Genomic DNA, 18,362 nt, shown 5'->3' on the forward strand with positions numbered 1-18,362 from the left:
TAAGATAAGACATAGACTGTTGTCTTGATAAAATTAGAAAAGCACTCAGAATGTGCAGACCTGTTCCAAGGCCACTGAATGGCAGCTGCTGACAGAGTTGACAAGTTGTCCTGTCATGGCCAGGCAATGAAAAAAATATTGGATTCAGATGGTGCTCCGCATCACCACCAAAATCTGTTCCTTGTCCCAATTTACACCTTGTTTGCAAATTTTATCAAAATCCATTAATACATTTTTTTTTAGATATTTTGCAGATGGACAGACAGACAGAAAAACTAAATAACATAACCTCCTTGGTGGAGGTAAAAAGAGATTTTGAATTAGAGTTCCCCAACTTCATGTGTGGCTGCTCTTTCGAATTGTTTGTGACTCTGTTGTTTGGGTAAATGGGAGAGCTGATGCCATTGGGTATCAGAATAACAATGCTGGTCAGAACAAGAGCAGAAATTACAACATCTAAAATAGCTGGCAGAGTTTTAGTGCTTTAAACTACAGGTTTTGAAGCAACTGTTTATTTTATCAAAATGGTCAATTATCAGAAGAGTGGAGTCACAACAAAGCACATTTAATCCCATAATAACAGATCCAGATTGTCTGGTTTCCTAGCAACTGCAGCCACACAACATTTGTCCTGACTTTCTTGTTTACTAGATAAACTGACATATAAATCATCATTTTATGAACTGAATGTCAAGTTCAGTTTTAGCAATTTTATACATAATAAGTAGGGTTAGTCTTGATATAAAAATATATCCAATTTATTTTGATGCAACTGGACTTGTTGCTTCTCCATCAAAGTTCATAAAATCTATAGAAACAGTAACAACAATGACCAGTTGAAAACAATAAAGCCAAACATCTCAAACTGCGTTAAAAGCCAAGGAGAAAAAAAGTGTTTTCAGAGAAGAAAAACAGGAAGTGAGTCAGCCAGAGGTATTCTACATGTAAGAGGCGCTACAGAGGAATTAACAGCTCCAACACTGGAATCCAAAAAATGTCTCTTCATTAAATAAGATCAAAACCACTCTGGAGCAACACCCTGTTCTCCAGGTGAGACAGAAGGATTTGATGGGCCACTATGTTGAAGGCAGCTGTTAGATAGAACAGCATTAAAATAATGCAGTGACCAGAGTCTGTGGTTAAAAGAATGTCATTAAAACCCCTCAACAGCCCTGACTTAGTACTATGATGGTTTTGAAACCAGATTCAAATGGCTCAAGAAGGTTGTGCTCATTTACTGTAAGTATAAAATCAACTGGCTGTAGACAATTTTCCAGGATCTTAGACAGAAAAGGAAGTTTTGAGATGGGCCTAAAATTTGAAATTCCTGTGGAGTTCAGGCCAGGCATTTTAATCAATTGGGTCACCATTGCATGTTTAAAACTTACTGGTACATATGACTAGCAATTGTAAGACACGTAGTAGTAAGAGAAGTAGGATAAGGTCAAACTGGTTAAAAACAGCACTGTGTAACAGAGATGGAAGGGTCATAAGAAGGATGACTAATGAGGGCTCTAGTGCTTGCAACCTTGTTAATGAAAAGGCTCAGAACGTTCTCACACATTTCAGTCAAGTTCTTTAAACCTGCTGATTGTGGGACACTAAGAACTGAGTTAATGGTTTTAAAAAGAACATGAGGATTGTTACAGTTAGAGGCAATTATGTCAGATTTTTTGGGGGTTTTTGCAGTTGTAGAATTTGTTTAATAAAAACACCAGCTATCCAGCAATCTCTCAATGTCTGGAAAGACACCTGTAACTTGCCCCTCAGGTCTTATTTTCAATGGAGCCACAGCATCTAAAACAGTCTGGCAGGATGAGTTAAAATGAGATAAGACGGTCTCGGCATCTGAGTAAAGGCCCATAGAATCACTGGGTCATACCTCAGAACAATAGGCTGCGGAGAACTGTGAAGCAGTGGAGAAGTTAATAACCTGACAGGGCTGCGCAGGAGTGGGAGGTTTCACAGTATGACAAAGGAGTGTCATGTCAAACACAACAGGGATGTGGTCTGAAAAGGCAGCATCGAAAACCTCCACACTGAAAACATTAAAACCATGAACTAAAAAAAGATCTAAAGTTTGGCCACATTTTTGTGTTGGACCAAACACAAACCAAACATAATCAAAAGAATCAATAAGATATAAAAACTCTTTGGCCAACGGTTTATCAGGACAGCACACATGAATATTAAAATCTCAATTTAAAGCGCATATGTAGGCAGGATTCCTGCCAAAATATCTGCAAAGTCTTGTGTGTATTTTAGAGGTTTTTTTAAAAGAGTGATCAACACCGAGAGGGCAGATACAAATTTAAGTCAAGATGTTTCTTGCCATATACATAGCAAGCAAAACAATAGTTATCCTATGCAATGCAATTCTTACTTTGTTTTGCATCCTTATCTAAATATTTCCACAAAACAAAACCACAACTACAAAGAAGGGATAGTGCTGTGAATATAATGAAAGCAGTAGTGCCAACTTTGCACACCTTATTGACTAGGGTGTTGATATTACATTTAGTAAAAGCTATGTGTGTGCAACTGTTCTTGTGGAGGATGGGGTGGGTGGGGTTCTCCGTCAGACTTTCGTTAATGGGTCTAACAGCCTGAGGGTAGAAGCTATCACTTTCACACTCCTGTTGCACCTCCCTGAGGACAGGAGTGTGAAAAGGCAGTGTTGGGGGTTTGTTTTGTCTTTGATAATATACATATACAGCACTCTTGTGCTGTATATGTCCTGCAGTGATGGGAAGGTCTGCACTTGTAATTTTCCGTGCAGTTTTTATGACCTGTTGTAGTGGCTTCCCGTCATGTGTGCTGCAGCTGCTGTACAAACACTGTGATGGCGCTGGTGAATGTCTACTTCCCGACTGACTAACTTTGGCGTGTCAAACAGGAAGCCCAGCACCCAGCCAGTGAAGGGACCAGTCCAAGTCCAAGGGATCACAGCTTCTGCGAGAGTCTAAGTGCGATGACAGTATTAAAAGCAGAAATAAAGTCCACAAATAGCATTCTGACATAAGTGTTTAGATGTTCCAGGTGTGTGAGGGCCATGTGGAGGACAGCATTAACAGCATCTTTACTGGATCTTTTTTGCTTGTATTAGAACTGCAGTGTCAAGGTTGGGTGGAATGTTTTCTGGATGTGGTAGTAAGTGCAACTAGTCGATAGTTATAGAGTCATGTGATGATGTTTTTCTTAAGAACAAGCACAAGCGTTGAACTGGAAGCAGTTGGGATCTGTGGCTAAAGTGAGGGACATGTTAAAAATATCAGTTCACACATCTGTCAGCTCCAATGAGAAAGGTCTGAGCAGGAACATTATTCGGCCCTGCTGCCCTATGATGGTTGGTACTCCTCAGAGCTGAACACACCACTGTCAGTGATGTGTCTTGTGCATCTTCAAAGGACAGGATCAGTCTTCGTCAATCGGAGTTGAGGGCGTCAAAATAGGCGGCAAAATCATTCAGCTCTTCAGGCAGCATGGTGTGTCTCTCTGTTGGACCTCTTTTCTTCTGCTAGAAGTTGGTAATGTGTTGCAGACCCTGCCACAAGCATCTGGAGTCAGCTGAGAGATAATATCCCTTAATCCTGGACTGTCTTTTGCCCCCCAACATGTTTGGTTTAATGACTTGGAATCTGGTTTATTCCTATTTATTTTGCATAGTATGACAATGTAAAGCTCCGTTCTGAAAGCAGGACTGTAATGCAGTTTTTAAGCACGCCACTAGGGGCGCTACCAGTTTACATACACATACAAGCCTCTACCTCTGTTCCTATCCGAGGCTGCTGACCGGTCCCCATGGTGAATGGAGTCTTTGTCAAGCTGAACAGCACAGTCTACTATGGCATTTGAAAGCCAAGTATCTATAAAGATGAGAGCACAGAATGTACTCATTGCTCTCCTCTCCTGGGGCCTCATGTACGAAAGCGTGCGCAGCTTTCATACTAAAAGTTTGCGGTAGGGAGACATTCTGAAACCTGCTGCGAAGACATGTCACCGCACATGTAGCCTTTATACATCTCAATTTGCGGTAGATTTGACGTAGTTGCACGTGGCACTTGGACCGCCCAGTCCCCGCCCCAAATACATATGTAAAGTAGTATAAATAGCCGGAAGTGACATATCACGTGTCCAAATAACCATAGCAATAGGGCTGTGACAGTCAAGGAACCGTTTCCTGATGGCGAAAAAACGCTTCGCATCGTGCCACTGCATTTGCACATCACAAATAGGTTGCACATATATTGAATTAAATGTATAATCATAAAAGCATTTTCACTTAGAGCTGGTGCCCTTATAGCAGTATGAGAGCAGGAGTGTGATGACTGTTACACCCGACCTGTCAGTCAGCTCCATCTGAAAAGCTCCGGTTGAAAGGCAGCATTGTGAGAACTGGCAACACACGGTTCCTCTTGGTTTACCTCTGTAACACTGAGGTCACCTCCGTGCAGAGCTCCAAAATAATTACTCTGCCCATGGCTGATAAGCCATGCATCATCATGCGCCACCAGATCAGTACGATCTCTGAAAAAAAAAACACTTCCTCAAACTTCTTCCACTGGAGATGGCCTCCAGCTGTGCCAAAGCTGCCATCATTCCAAAATAACGCACAACTTTACGCAGCTATTTATGGACATGTGTGATTGTCTCCAGCTTGTCCACTTTAGGAATCATCAAACCTAACTTGTTAGGAATCAATCTGCTGATCCAACCCAGTTTTCTCTTTCAGTGAGAACTAAAGTGCCCCTTAGATTATTTACATGCATTCTATGCTTCTCAGTGCACAACCGATGCACATTTACATCTACAGGTGAAAAAAACAGGAAGCTTCACAGTTTCCAGGTGACTAAGGTTGTTTCCACCATTTTCTGAGGTGTTACATTATTGTATGGGGGAAAATGTGATTTAGTTTCATCGCTCAGGTTTAAACCATGAAAGCTCAAACTCATGAAAAAACATCAGCTTTGATGCTCTATGAATTAAATAAAACTGGATTTAGTCTTATTTCAGTGGATTTCGGTGAGTTTTAGTTTTCAGTAGTTTATTATTGTCGATTGAAAACGTTTGCGTGGCTTCCGCACATTTTCACGGCAGGTCAAAAGTTTGCGTGGATTTACACACACTTTCACGTTACGTTCATTTTGTACATGCCAAGTTGTGTGTAAAACGCTTACGCAGGTACGCTTTGTACATGAGGTCCCTGGTCATCAGCTCATCCATCTTACTGTCAACCAAGCGGACATTGGCTAACAACAGGCTAGGCAGTGGTGGTTAAGTGGATCTGGCTTTTAGCCTAGCATGTAGCTCATGTCTCCTGACACGTTTCTAATTGGGATGTGCTGGTCCTTGGCTTGCTGACTGGTTGCTGGCAGTTGCCAGTCCGGCGAAGAAACAGTTAACTCTTTCAGCTCGTGCCACAGTTCATAAGAAAAGTGTCCAGAATGAGCATTTACAATATTGAGGAGCGTTCTGCTGTATTTTATGATTGCAATTGGGAATAACCCATTTAATACAAATAATAATAATAATAAAATGTAAATAAAATGTGCACAAAGTTACTTGGTTGAGAGAACAAAACAAACAGGTCAGCCACACTGACACCATGATCAAACAAATCCATCTTGAAGCTGGAGTAAGATAATATTGGTGTAACCTGTTCACAGAGACAGCCATCCCTGTAAACAGTGGCTAAACCTCCTCCATGTCATCCTTGAAGAGCTCAAGTATTTACAGTTTAGTGGCAAAAGTTCACAAAAAGGACTGCACTCACTTATGGTTGTCCATGTTTTAGTTATAAATATAAGTTTAGTCCAGTTTATGGGAGGTGAAGAAATCCTTTATAATAATCTTAACGAGAGTGTGAGCCAGGGTCTTAGCCATTCAAGGTGCCCAGAGTTGCACCATCTATCATTCACAAAAAAACGTCAGACCCCCTTCTCTCTTCCTACCCCTCTCATTGTTTTGATTACCATCCATGTTTATGTGTGTGTCTGGAATTAGCGAGGATAGCCATGTCACAGTCAGCATTACCAGGCTTCTCTCTCTGTAGACTCTATGAAGCTAAGTTAGCGCTGCCAATTCATCCACTATGTTGGGAAGGGATCTCACATTTTCCATGATGATTGATGGGATTGTGGGTCTGTACCTTCTCCTCCAGACACGCAATGCTCTTGCAGGTTCCGCATCTCTTCCTCCTCAGCTTGCGGGGAATATTGGGCTGCTCAGTGGGAGGCGGCACAGTGGAGCTGCCGATAGCTAGCAGTTGATCTCTGGAGTTAACAATGGGAGCATGGTTCACGCCATCTCAGAACACAAATGCCATTAAAAAAATCTTAAATAAAAAATAAAAGTAAACTTGTCAGCAAAACGGTCAACTCCATAATGTGTACAACAAGGCAGAAAAATAGGAACACACAACACTTTTAAAGGGATTTAGATTTAAAGAAAGAAAAAACACAAGAAAGAGTGGGAGCTGCAGAAACATGCTGCCTAATCATGTGCCACCTGAAAAAAATATTTCCTTTCTGTCCAAAACTACACTGCTCAAAAAAATAAAGGGAACACTTAAACAACACAATAACTCCCAAGTAAATCAAACCTCTGTGAAATCAAACTGTCCACTTAGGAAGCAACACTGATTGACAATCAATTTCACATGCTGTTGTGCAAAAGGAATAGACAACAGGATGCAGGACAATGCTAGACTTCATGTGGCTGGAGTGTGTCAGCAGTTCCTGCAAGATGAAGACATTGAAGCTATGGACCGGCCCGCCCATTCCCCAGACCTGAATCCGATTGAGCACATCTGGGACATGATGTCTCGCTCCATCCACCAATGTCACGTTGCACCACAGACTGTCCAGGAGTTGGCGGATGCTTTAGTCCAGGTCTGGGAGGAGATCCCTCAGGAAGCCATCCACCGTCTCATCAGGAGCATGCCCAGGCGTTGTAGGGAGGTCATGCAGGCACGTGGAGGCCACACACAATACTGAGCCTCATTATGACTTGTTTTAAGGACATTACCACTTTAATTTTGTGTGTGACTACAAATCCAGGCCTCCATTGGTTAATAAATTTGATTTCCAATGATGATTTTTGTGTGATTTTGTTGTCAGCACATTCAATTTTGTATAGAACAAAGTATTCAATGAGAATATTTCATTCATTCAGATCTAGGATGTGTTATTTAAGTGTTCCCTTTATTTTTTTGAGCAGTGTACAGGTCCTTCTCAAAAAATTAGCATATTGTGATGAAGTTCATTATTTTCTATAATGTAATGATGAAAATTTAACATTCATGTATTTTAGATTCATTGCACACTAACTGAAATATTTCAGGTCTTTTATTGTCTTAATATGGATGATTTTGGCATACAGCTCATGAAAACCCAAAATTCCTATCTCACAAAATTAGCATATTTCATCTGACCAATAAAAGAAAAGTGTTTTTAATACAAAAAAACGTCAACCTTCAAATAATCATGTACAGTTATGCACTCAATACTTGGTCGGGAATCCTTTTGCAGAAATGACTGCTTCAATGCGGCGTGGCATGGAGGCAATCAGCCTGTGGCACTGAGGTCTTATGGAAGCCCAGGATGCTTCGATAGCGGCCTTTAGCTCATCCAGAGTGTTGGGTCTTGAGTCTCTCAACGTTCTCTTCACAATATCCCACAGATTCTCTATGGGGTTCAGGTCAGGGGAGTTGGCAGGCCAATTGAGCACAGTGATACCATGGTCAGTAAACCATTTACCAGTGGTTTTGGCACTGTGAGCAGGTGCCAGGTTGTGCTGAAAAATGAAATCTTCATCTCCATAAAGCTTTTCAGCAGATGGAAGCATGAAGTGCTCCAAAATTTCCTGATAGCTAGCTGCATTGACCCTGCCCTTGATAAAACACAGTGGACCAACACCAGCAGCTGACACGGCACCCCAGACCATCACTGACTGTGGGTACTTGACACTGGACTTCTGGCATTTTGGCATTTCCTTCTCCCCAGTCTTCCTCCAGACTCTGGCACCTTGATTTCCGAATGACATGCAGAATTTGCTTTCATCCGAAAAAAGTACTTTGGACCACTGAGCAACAGTCCAGTGCTGCTTCTCTGTAGCCCAGGACTGGGGAATGCGGCACCTGTAGCCCATTTCCTGCACACGCCTGTGCACGGTGGCTCTGGATGTTTCTACTCCAGACTCAGTCCACTGCTTCCGCAGGTCCCCCAAGGTCTGGAATCGGCCCTTCTCCACAATCTTCCTCAGGGTCCGGTCACCTCTTCTCGTTGTGCAGCATTTTCTGCCACACTTTTTCCTTCCCACAGACTTCCCACTGAGGTGCCTTGATACAGCACTCTGGGAACAGCCTATTCGTTCAGAAATGTCTTTCTGTGTCTTACCCTCTTGCTTGATGGTGTCAATAGTGGCCTTCTGGACAGCAGTCAGGTTCTCAGTCTTACCCATGATTGGGGTTAGGAGTGATGAACCAGGCTGGGAGTTTTAAAGACCTCAGGAATCTTTTGCAGGTGTTTAGAGTTAACTCGTTGATTCAGATGATTAGGTTCATAGCTCGTTTAGAGACCCTTTTAATGATATGCTAATTTTGTGAGATAGGAATTTTGGGTTTTCATGAGCTGTATGCCAAAATCATCCGTATTAAGACAATAAAAGACCTGAAATATTTCCGTTAGTGTGCAATGAATCTAAAATATATGAATGTTAAATTTTCATCATGACATTATGGAAAATAATGAACTTTATCACAATATGCTAATTTTTTTAGAAGGACCTGTATATTTAATGTTGTTTTATTGCATTTATTAAATTGTTTTTCTTTCTTCTTGTCAAATTTAATTCAAAAACTTTCATACCATAACAACAAAGACTATTCTTTTCTTTTACAGGTTTCATAGTCAGAGCTGTGTTTTTTTGAGAATGAGAAAACTAATAAGTTTGATTTGACAGTTTCAGGATCAATAAATTAAAATACCTTAAGATTTTAAAGTTTAAATAGTAATTGGCAAGTTTACTTTGTAAAACCGAAAAAAAAAATATTGTTTGTATTGGGTTAACAGTTACAATCTGATGCAATGAGTTTATTCTTTTCTTTGTATGTCAGCTCAGTTTTTTTCACAAATACTTCTCAAATAACAAATAACAGTGGTGAGTAGTAGTGGTGATGTTCTTAACAGGAAGAGGAGGCCCAAAACAAATTCAGCTTAAGGACCCATACAACCTTGGGCCAACCCTGTTCACAGTTAGGAATACTGGAAACCTTGCTTTATCCCATCTGTCATCATATGTTATATTAAAGTTCCCTAGAGTTTGCAGAAGAGACATTGCATGTATGTTTAGGCAGTTACTGGAGGTGCTTCAGTCATAAATAGTTTTAAAGCAGCTGGTGAACTTAAAAGACTGGCTGAACATAATGTCAGTGAGCGCAATCAGGATGAAGAGTGGCCAAGCAGATGCTTTTGATCTCACCTATTTGCCAATTCATACTTTTGAAGTTTTAGCTTACCTTTCTGGTACATATGGCATCATAAGACATGGAACATTACATACTGACCATGTGTTATGTTTTGCCAGCCAGCGGGATGTTTCACACCTGCTTTGAAAGTTTTTCTACTTTAAGGAAGCCAAATAGTGACTTTAACCCAATAGTTATCACTTGGCTTTTTATGGATTTAACTAAGGATTATAAATGGTCATATTCTATAAGATTCAACCAGCTTCACTTAGGATCCAAAAAAAAAATACATTAGTGCAATAGAACTTTTTTAGAGATAATATAGCATAGTAATACAAAATAAATGTGATTAGAATGGCTATTCCTATAAATAATGAAATAATACAATACAATTTATAACAATAATACAAATAATAAACTGATACACCATGGTTCAAGGGTACCAAACCTATCTGTTAATGGTACAAAGTGGGAGTACTAAAGGACAAAATAGCAAAATGTAGGTTTAACATGGGTACAAATTTGCAAAGAAGCGAATTGACCTTCAGTGAAAGCAAACCTAATAAATATCATAAACAATGAGGGGATAAAAATAGGCCATGCAGTGAGAACCCCTTTACATTAAATTACTGATTTCACAAACATCATCTAATTTATATCAGCTCCCAGTACAAAATTCTCATCATCAGTCGGATTCCTACTTTCTAGAAAAGCCTGTGCCATTGACAACTCTGACTTCATGTCTAATACATAGGGCAACACCACCAGTCTGTATGTTTGGCAGCTTCATTTACAACTAACTTATCTTTACCCTCATGATATGAAACACCCAAAAACCCAGATTAACAACTACTTAACACATTCACTCTCCCACTGCATATTCTCCATATTTAGGACAGAGAATAGGAGAGGAGAGGTCGTAGTGAGAACAAAACAATCCCCAAATGACTTAGGGGTTGGTTAAAAAAATAATATAAAAACTGCACCAATGAGTGGTACTTTAATATGTGTTTTGCTAGGACTTTGTTATTTACAAGTTGATATTGTGCTAAAGGACGCACATAACCAAAGAATAGGACATTTTGAGAACTGCTGGGTGAGACAAACTAACTTTAATAAAACTGTATGCCTCTGACAGGTTCTTGGCCTGCACATATGTGTGTGTAGTTCTGCTTTGGTGCAGTGACTGTATCATTCTGGCACTGCAGCCCAACGCTAAGAGTGAGAAGAAGGGGTCAGGAGATAGAAGGGCACAAAGCCGTGGAAGAAAAGCAAACAAGTCTCACTCAGCCACTAATCACTGTGCTCTGAAAAGGTCAGCCTAACCAGTCAAGCTCAGCTCCAGCCGACAGAACTATTGTCACAAACTGTCTCAAAGGAAGAAGTGGACCACAGAGAACACCCTTTCATTAACTAGAGTAAGTCATTAGAGACATATAATTACCCTCCTGCATCAATCTTCTTTTTTTTGTTTTTGTTTGCATCAATCTTCTTACAATGAAAATTACTTTCTCACACTTGATACATTGCAGGTACGGCAATATATAGCTTTTCATTCCATATTTAACTTGATTTCTGTTGCAACAATGAGACCTCTGATTAGAGATGGGCAAAACCTGAACCTGGATTGGTCTTGGATCTGATACGGATGTCATTCTTGAAGCCACCGACCCATCCATCAATCCAGATATATTGGCCCTGTGTTGTTTGAGGTCCAGTTTTGACAGAATTTACTCCAGATACTTAAGATTAAAGTCAACAAAATGTTGTACACTTAAATAATAAAGTATTTAACTGATGTTTCAAATGTATATTTTTTTTAGATTTGGCAGAAAACAACATTTAAATCTACAGTTTGGCTGCTGCTCAACAACACCATCTTTGGACAAATATTTACATTTACCAACAAAGCTGTTTAAAATAGCTACTTTCCAAGCTACATGCACCACTTTTTATCTAGGCATGCCCAGACTGAAACTTGAAAAGAGATAAATCACTTGGAATGTTTTGGACCTTCTGACGAACAATACATAGTGCTGAATGCTTAAACTCGCTGCATTATGAATGCTTAAACTCACCGTTAAAGGTGTAGTAACTGTACGACAATGAGCTCTGTAAGGGTCTTTTAGTTTCTCTAAGAAGTCCTTCCATCTCCCTGCGGCTGAGGGTGGCCAGGTTGTCTTCCATTTCGCTGGTGCAGCAGGTGTAACCCTGAGGACAAATACGAAGGTGCTCCCCTGGCAGAGGGACAGTACAAGAGTTGGAGAGATAAGAAAAAGAAAGTACAAAGTAAATAAAAGGAAATTACCAAACAAATTAAGCATGTGTCCAGATGGTTAAAGATTGTGCCATTAAAAAAAGAAAACAATGAATAAGCTTAATTAACCGCATCTGCTTTGTTTATACCAATAATGCAAAGATATTTCCAGGAACAGCAATCAGCTAAAAAAAGATGTATTGACTAAACTATTTTGACTACAACTTGGCACTTTGTTCCTGCTGAAATTAAGTTAGTGAGACAGAAAGACAGAACTGTGGTTAATAATTAAAAATGTATAGCATTACCTGCAAATATGAAAAGGATGAAGCGATCACATCTACCTTTTGGTTAGTTGTCACGCTAAAGTTCCATTATGAATTCCTTTCACGCTCTCCATAAAGTGCATTACCTTTGAACATTATAAGCCACCCTACACTGAAAATCTGAAAGTAGCTATTATCGAAGATGAATTTGAAAGTCTTTTATGGAAGGCCACATAAAAAAAGAAAACAAGTCTTGTTCTATTTTCATGTTTCCTTGCTCTTATTGTTGTTTTCTCAGTTTATTTGACTTAATTGTAAAGCACTTTGGTCAACTTCCGTAGTTTGTTATGTGCCATATAAATAAATTGACCATGATATTCTTGGAGGCAAAACACAAAGAAACTATGACCTTTGCACAGCTCTGCTGTTGAATTGAGTTATTGCAATTAAAAATAAAAGGCAAATGCTTAAAATAACAATCTTTACCTTCAAAGACAATTCATTTCTACTTCCTTAAAAACAAAAACACACAATCACAGAAAACTGACAAAAATTGGACAATATTTGTATGATACAAAAACATTTAAAATATTATTAATGCTCAGAAAGGAATTTATGAATATTATGAGATTATTCTTAATAAAATAATAAATAATATTGTTCTGTTCTCACTTATTTGAAAAAAAAAAGAATACATATTTCACACTTTATAATATACACAAACACAAGAGGCATACTTAACTCTGCCCAACCCATCCTGCTTTAATACTGTTAGATGTGATTGCTTGCTGTTTGATCTCTTTCATTTTTAGTGACACCTGGTGTTTTCCTCAGTTTACAACATTGTTATTTAATACTAGTAAAAAAGGTTGTATATTGTACGAAGTACTGCTTGTCTTGCAGGTTGCTTTGCTTCTGTTCTGATTATACATCCATTACAAAACCAAAGAGCAAAGTGTACCGAAAAAGTGTTCCCAAAATTAATATATTTAACACTACAGGGATAAAATGGCTTGGTCTTTTAAATACATACATTTTCAAAAACTGATAAATTTAACTGCTTTTTTGAACAGCTCTTTGAAGTGAATGCATCTTGAAGATTCAGTTTCCTTCAAAGTCTCTTTACTATGAGAACCAGTTCTTTTGGCTCAGCTCATTTAAAAGAGCTGTCTCATTCAACTCCCAAACGGCTCTTAAGATCTTCATTTTTAGTGTGATTCCAATGTTTCACACATTGTGCAACCACCAGTTCACAATAATATTAAGAGTGAACATCATCCTAAGCCACAACATTGAACACACCTCTAATCAAAACAGCAGCTTTGCTCATCGTGTTGCAGCTCTTTCTACACCATTGCCAAATCATCAGCCAATGAGTATACCTGCCGCCCCTTCACCCCTCTGCTAGTGCAAACAGAGATGATGACACACATATTGACCAATTATCTCTATTCAATATCTGTGAGAAAAAAGTCTGTGTGTGTGTGAGAGGGAGAAAAACAGAGAGATAGAGAGAGAGAGAGAGAGAGAGACAAGAAAAAAGCGGCTCCCATGGCACACTTCAAAGAGCCAGCTCTAAGTGGTGTTTTGTTCATGACTGAAACATCACTAGTGTACTGTGGCCTAACTTCCCACTAAAGACCTAGCTAAAGACTTATAAATGGCTTGATGAGAATGAGAGAAGACTGCGTCCTTTTATATCAAGTCTTGCTAAGATTCCTCTGAAATCTCTTGGTACTGTCTTGAACAGTTTTTACTGGTCACTGCTTTACCTACAATGGCATCTTACTAATTGACGCAAATGTATAATTGCCTACTTATGCAGACTATACTATAAACATGAACACAACACCAGGTTCTGGTTTGGTTCTTATTATGCAAAAACATTTTCTTCATTGGCAGAAGGATGAGGTCTAATAACAGGTCTAAAAAAAGCTAAGTGTGACAAGTTCAAAAGCAAGTCAGTGTTCTTAATGTAATTAGAGCTTTTCAGCTGAATGTACACATCTAACACGTTACAAGACTTGCAACGTTTAATGTGTCAGCTCACATCATCAGGCTTTACATTGTTTGGAGAAAGGCACAAGTACATTTGGCCCACATAAGTGCTGGATTAATGGTTTGACCTGTCAAAGCTGTAATTATTACACACCTGGCTGAACTCAGGGCAAGACTTTAAGCACAGTTTGATGAGACATCAATGTTACAGATTATTCTGCCATCCCTTTTAGTGTCCACCACTCGCACTGGCTCATTGAATAAGAAGGTGTTTTATTAACTGTAGTTATAAATTAATTAGAGTGCTCCATCTCACCCTATCAACCTTCTCATTTGCATTTTAAAATTAGGGTACGATTCATGGCAAGAATCCAAGTTTTTCCTGAGGATGCTTTAAACAGCCTTCAATAACTTTTTGGGTGCCTCATTGAGCACAAGTCTGAAGTGAAGAAATTAAAGGTAATTCTCTTGTTTAAACACCAAAATAGAAAAATAAATGACTAGATCAGAGAAGTTGAGAAGTATCCCTTGGCATCCTCTTAATAATAATCTTGCTTATATTCAAAATGAAAATAAATTTGTGCCAATTTTTCCTATTATTTAGGGGTGCATGATAAAACGGTGTTAGGCCCAGAAGGTTGAAAATTTGCTGATAACAAGCAGATCGATGGTGGTATGATTTATAGAGCAAATTCTATTCATTCTGTGCTCTTGCTCACACCCAGTTGCATTTTTTTTCATTTTCTTTCAGCTTCATAAAGAAGCTTTGATATAGCAGGGGTTACAATGTTACTGGTTTTAATGATCAAAATAGCATAACTATGGTAATAATATATCTACAGTTATGTCTAAGGGTGTATTCACACCAGAAAAGTCCTTTGGTCCGCTAGTTTGGTCCGGACCAAAGCTAACTTTATTTTTTTTAATTTGGTGCGGTATGTTCTCACATTGTACTTTTTGCAAGTGAACTATTACTTGTAAACAAAGCCACGCGGGTGACGATCATGGCTCCCATTGGACAGAAATGATGGGGGCAGGACAGAGCACAGACCTGGAAATTGAGGAAAACAGCTGTAGACGTGCTGTGTGCAGCACCTCTGTTCTGCATAATTGTGCCGTTATTACAGCTGCATTATTATTGTGAGGGTGAAGAGCAGCTCATTCAACACAGACTTTGAGATGTTCCATTTGTAATGTTGGAACCCCGTCAGAGAATGCGTGCTGAACGCCGACATTCTCTACGTGCCTTGTCCCACAACAAGCCAGTAGCGTTGCTAAGCAACACACAGGTTATTAGGTATGAGTACCTTACAAAACACACCTTTGCAACCGGCTACAGTGGCTTTTTATGTCCATAGAAACGTACACTTTTTGTAGTTGGTTTGGATCGGGGCCGGTTTGTATTCAGACCATAAGCACACTGCACCAGAGTACGTTTGGAAGCGGACCGAGACCACCTCAAAAAGTGGGTCTCGGTCCGGTTGTTTGGTCCGGACCATGGTTCGCTTGAGTGTATTGCACCCATTTTTTGAGGTGGTCTCGGTCCACTTCCAAATGGACTCTGGTGTGGTTCGCTTATGGCCTGAATACGAACCGGCCACGATTTGAAACAACTGCAGAAAACGTACGTCTCTTTGGACTTAACAAGCCACTGTAGCCGATAGCAAAGGTGCACGTTATACTCAAATCATACCTGGCCAGCTGATTGTTGCAACACGGGGCATGTGGCACCAGGCACGCACAGCACACCGTCTTCTTCGGAGTTCAGCACGCATTCTCCAACGCTATTCCAAACTTATAAATAGAACATTGTAAGGTCTGTGTTGAATGAGCTACTCTTCACCCTCACAACAATATTGCAGCTGTAATAACGGCACAAATATGCAGAACAGAGGTGCTGCACGCAGCACGTCTACAGCTGTTTTCCTAAATTTCCGGGTCCCGCCCCCGTCATTTCTATCTAATGGGAGCAACTATCGTCACCAGCATGGCTTTGTTTACATGTAATAGTTCACTTCCAAAAAGTATAATGTGAAAGCAAATCGCAACAAACAAAAAAAAATAATAAAGTCCGCTTTTGCTCCGGACCAAACAAGCGGACCAAAGGACTTTCCTAGTGTGAATACACCCTAAGACTATTCATATCCTTGGCAGATAGAGGTATCAAGTAATGTGTTAATTTCACCAACATCTTTCTTTAGACTGAAAGTAATTTGAATATCTTGAAGTGACCTGTCCGGAGACATGACTTGAATCTAATAGGGAATCTGTGGACGGAGTTGAAGATTAGGGTAATGGCATGGAGACCTTCCAACCTCAAGTACTTGGAGTTAATCATAAAAGTCAAATTGTCAAAACACCAGTAGATGCTTGCAGAATGCTGGTCAGCAATTATAAGAAGTATTTGACCACTGTAATGTCAATAAAGATTTTTCCTCTGATTATTGAAAAGTTGATGAATAATTTTAAACATGGCATTTTTTGATGAAATGATAACAAAACCAGAAACAATTGTTTTTCAAAAGTGAAACATCAAGTGTTAAATGTGCCTGAAACCTAGACTTTATAACTGTGCAAGAAATAGTTTTTGCAAACATTTATGCTCCTCTCTACCAGCGGATTTAAACTACACAAAAAGATCACTACCTCTAACTACTTGCCTTGTGGCAACTAGTAGCAGAGTAATGCTAAGTTACCTTTTAGCCGGATGCATATGGTCTTCAGAAAGGTCTGATAAGTCTGTTTAACTTTTATCAAAAGACACTTGACATTGTAACCATTGTAACAGCCATAACAATATGCAATATAAGACTTTTTGGTTGAAGCAGCAATAGCATCAATGCACCAAATGGACTGACATACACACACACAAACATAGAATACAGAAATGTTGCCTTCACGAAAAGTATGTTTAATACCTGTTTAAAAGCTGTTATTATCCAAAGGTACTTTTGTGTATTAAAAAGCTGCAGTCATAGCCTTAGTAGTTGTAATAATAATAATAATTATTAATGTTCATAATAACATTTATGCTTTAGATAAACTGATAACTGTGATTAAGTTGGCATTTTTAGCACTTCAAGTCTTAAGTATAGTAAATCTTTTCCCTATTATTCACCCCTACTGTAAATAAAAAGAAACAATAACAAAAACAACAAAGAAGCTGCAGATGCAAGTACAAGAAAAGGAAAGGGGATAAAACAAGTTAAAGAGATTCATTGAGGAATACACTGTAATTTAGTGGATCAGCTGCCCTCAGTTAGCCCCAACGACAGCCATTTCGACAGCTTAGACTGGCTTTAATGTGTAGGCATTGTATTTTCTTGTGGTCATTCCTCCCCGTGAGGCGTACTAGATGCCTGTCATTTGACATCTGTGCAAAGATCTTGAATATACTCTTTGATGCACATGAATAGCAGGAGGGGTGAAGCTCCCAGATGCCGCCAAACAGAAATCCTGCCTTCAAAGCGTCGGCTGTTCTTCATAAGTAACAACATACAGCTAGAAAACTGACCTGTAACAGCATTATGTTTCAAGCTGTCAAAGTCATTTTATGTTATAGATATGGCAGACTCATTTGTTTGTATTAGTAAACTGCAATATGTACGACTGTTCGTTTCAATTTTGATGAAAGTGACAACAAGCATCTCTCCTGCAAAGTGAAAACGAAAATGCAAGCTTATAGTGGCAGCATGACTTTATATGGTCACTAACCTCAAAACTTCCCAGACACCAATAGGATCTGATTTGACACGATATGTACAAGCGAGCTCAGCCAAAAGGTACTCACACAGCCCATAGCCCGGAAGGCTCAAATCATCTACATCCATTGCACCATTACAATCCTGGCTGGTCAGATCTAACTAAGCGGTAAAAGATCTGCCCAAAATCAGCTAGGTGATCATAATGTTTCTGTTGATCAGTCTAAAGAAAATATTTTCAGTTTTACCAGATTGTTCTGACGAAATCAAAGCAATAGGACTATAAACTAATTTTGCATTCATAATTTAAGAGTATACATTTTCAATTTAAGAACAGAATTGCTCATTCACAGTCTTCAGTAATTTCTACGCTCTCTCTCTCTTTCTAATATGGTGTGCTTCCCTTTAAATCAATGTTGCTGTGCTAATATTTAGCATAGGTCTAGCCTACTCTCTCGGCTCTCATCTCTGCTTTCTACTTATTTTTGCTTTCTCTTGCAGAGACCCAGTTACCACGCCCTTTCACGTTTCCAGCCATTGGAATGAGAAAGTATGACTATAATCCCAATCTTTCCTAGGGGCGTGCTTGTTTTTTTCTGATGGGTGAACTTGTGTGACTATGGTATGTGCTCTTAGATTAGGAAAGTATGATTCCCCCAAAAATGACAGGCATA

General features: G+C 39.3%; 1 protein-coding gene across 1 annotated transcript in view; it reads right to left on the reverse strand.

The window, feature by feature from the left end:
* gpc1b (glypican 1b) overlaps nt 1-18,362 on the reverse strand; it is a 120,253-nt gene that overhangs the window by 42,620 nt on the left and 59,271 nt on the right. Inside the window, exon 2 of the mRNA XM_047368684.1 lies at nt 11,545-11,703. Coding sequence (XP_047224640.1) covers nt 11,545-11,703 — 159 coding nt within the window. The remainder of the gene's footprint in view (nt 1-11,544; nt 11,704-18,362) is intronic.

Source organism: Girardinichthys multiradiatus, chromosome 6 (genome assembly GCF_021462225.1).
Source record: "Girardinichthys multiradiatus isolate DD_20200921_A chromosome 6, DD_fGirMul_XY1, whole genome shotgun sequence".
NCBI lineage: Eukaryota > Metazoa > Chordata > Actinopteri > Cyprinodontiformes > Goodeidae > Girardinichthys > Girardinichthys multiradiatus.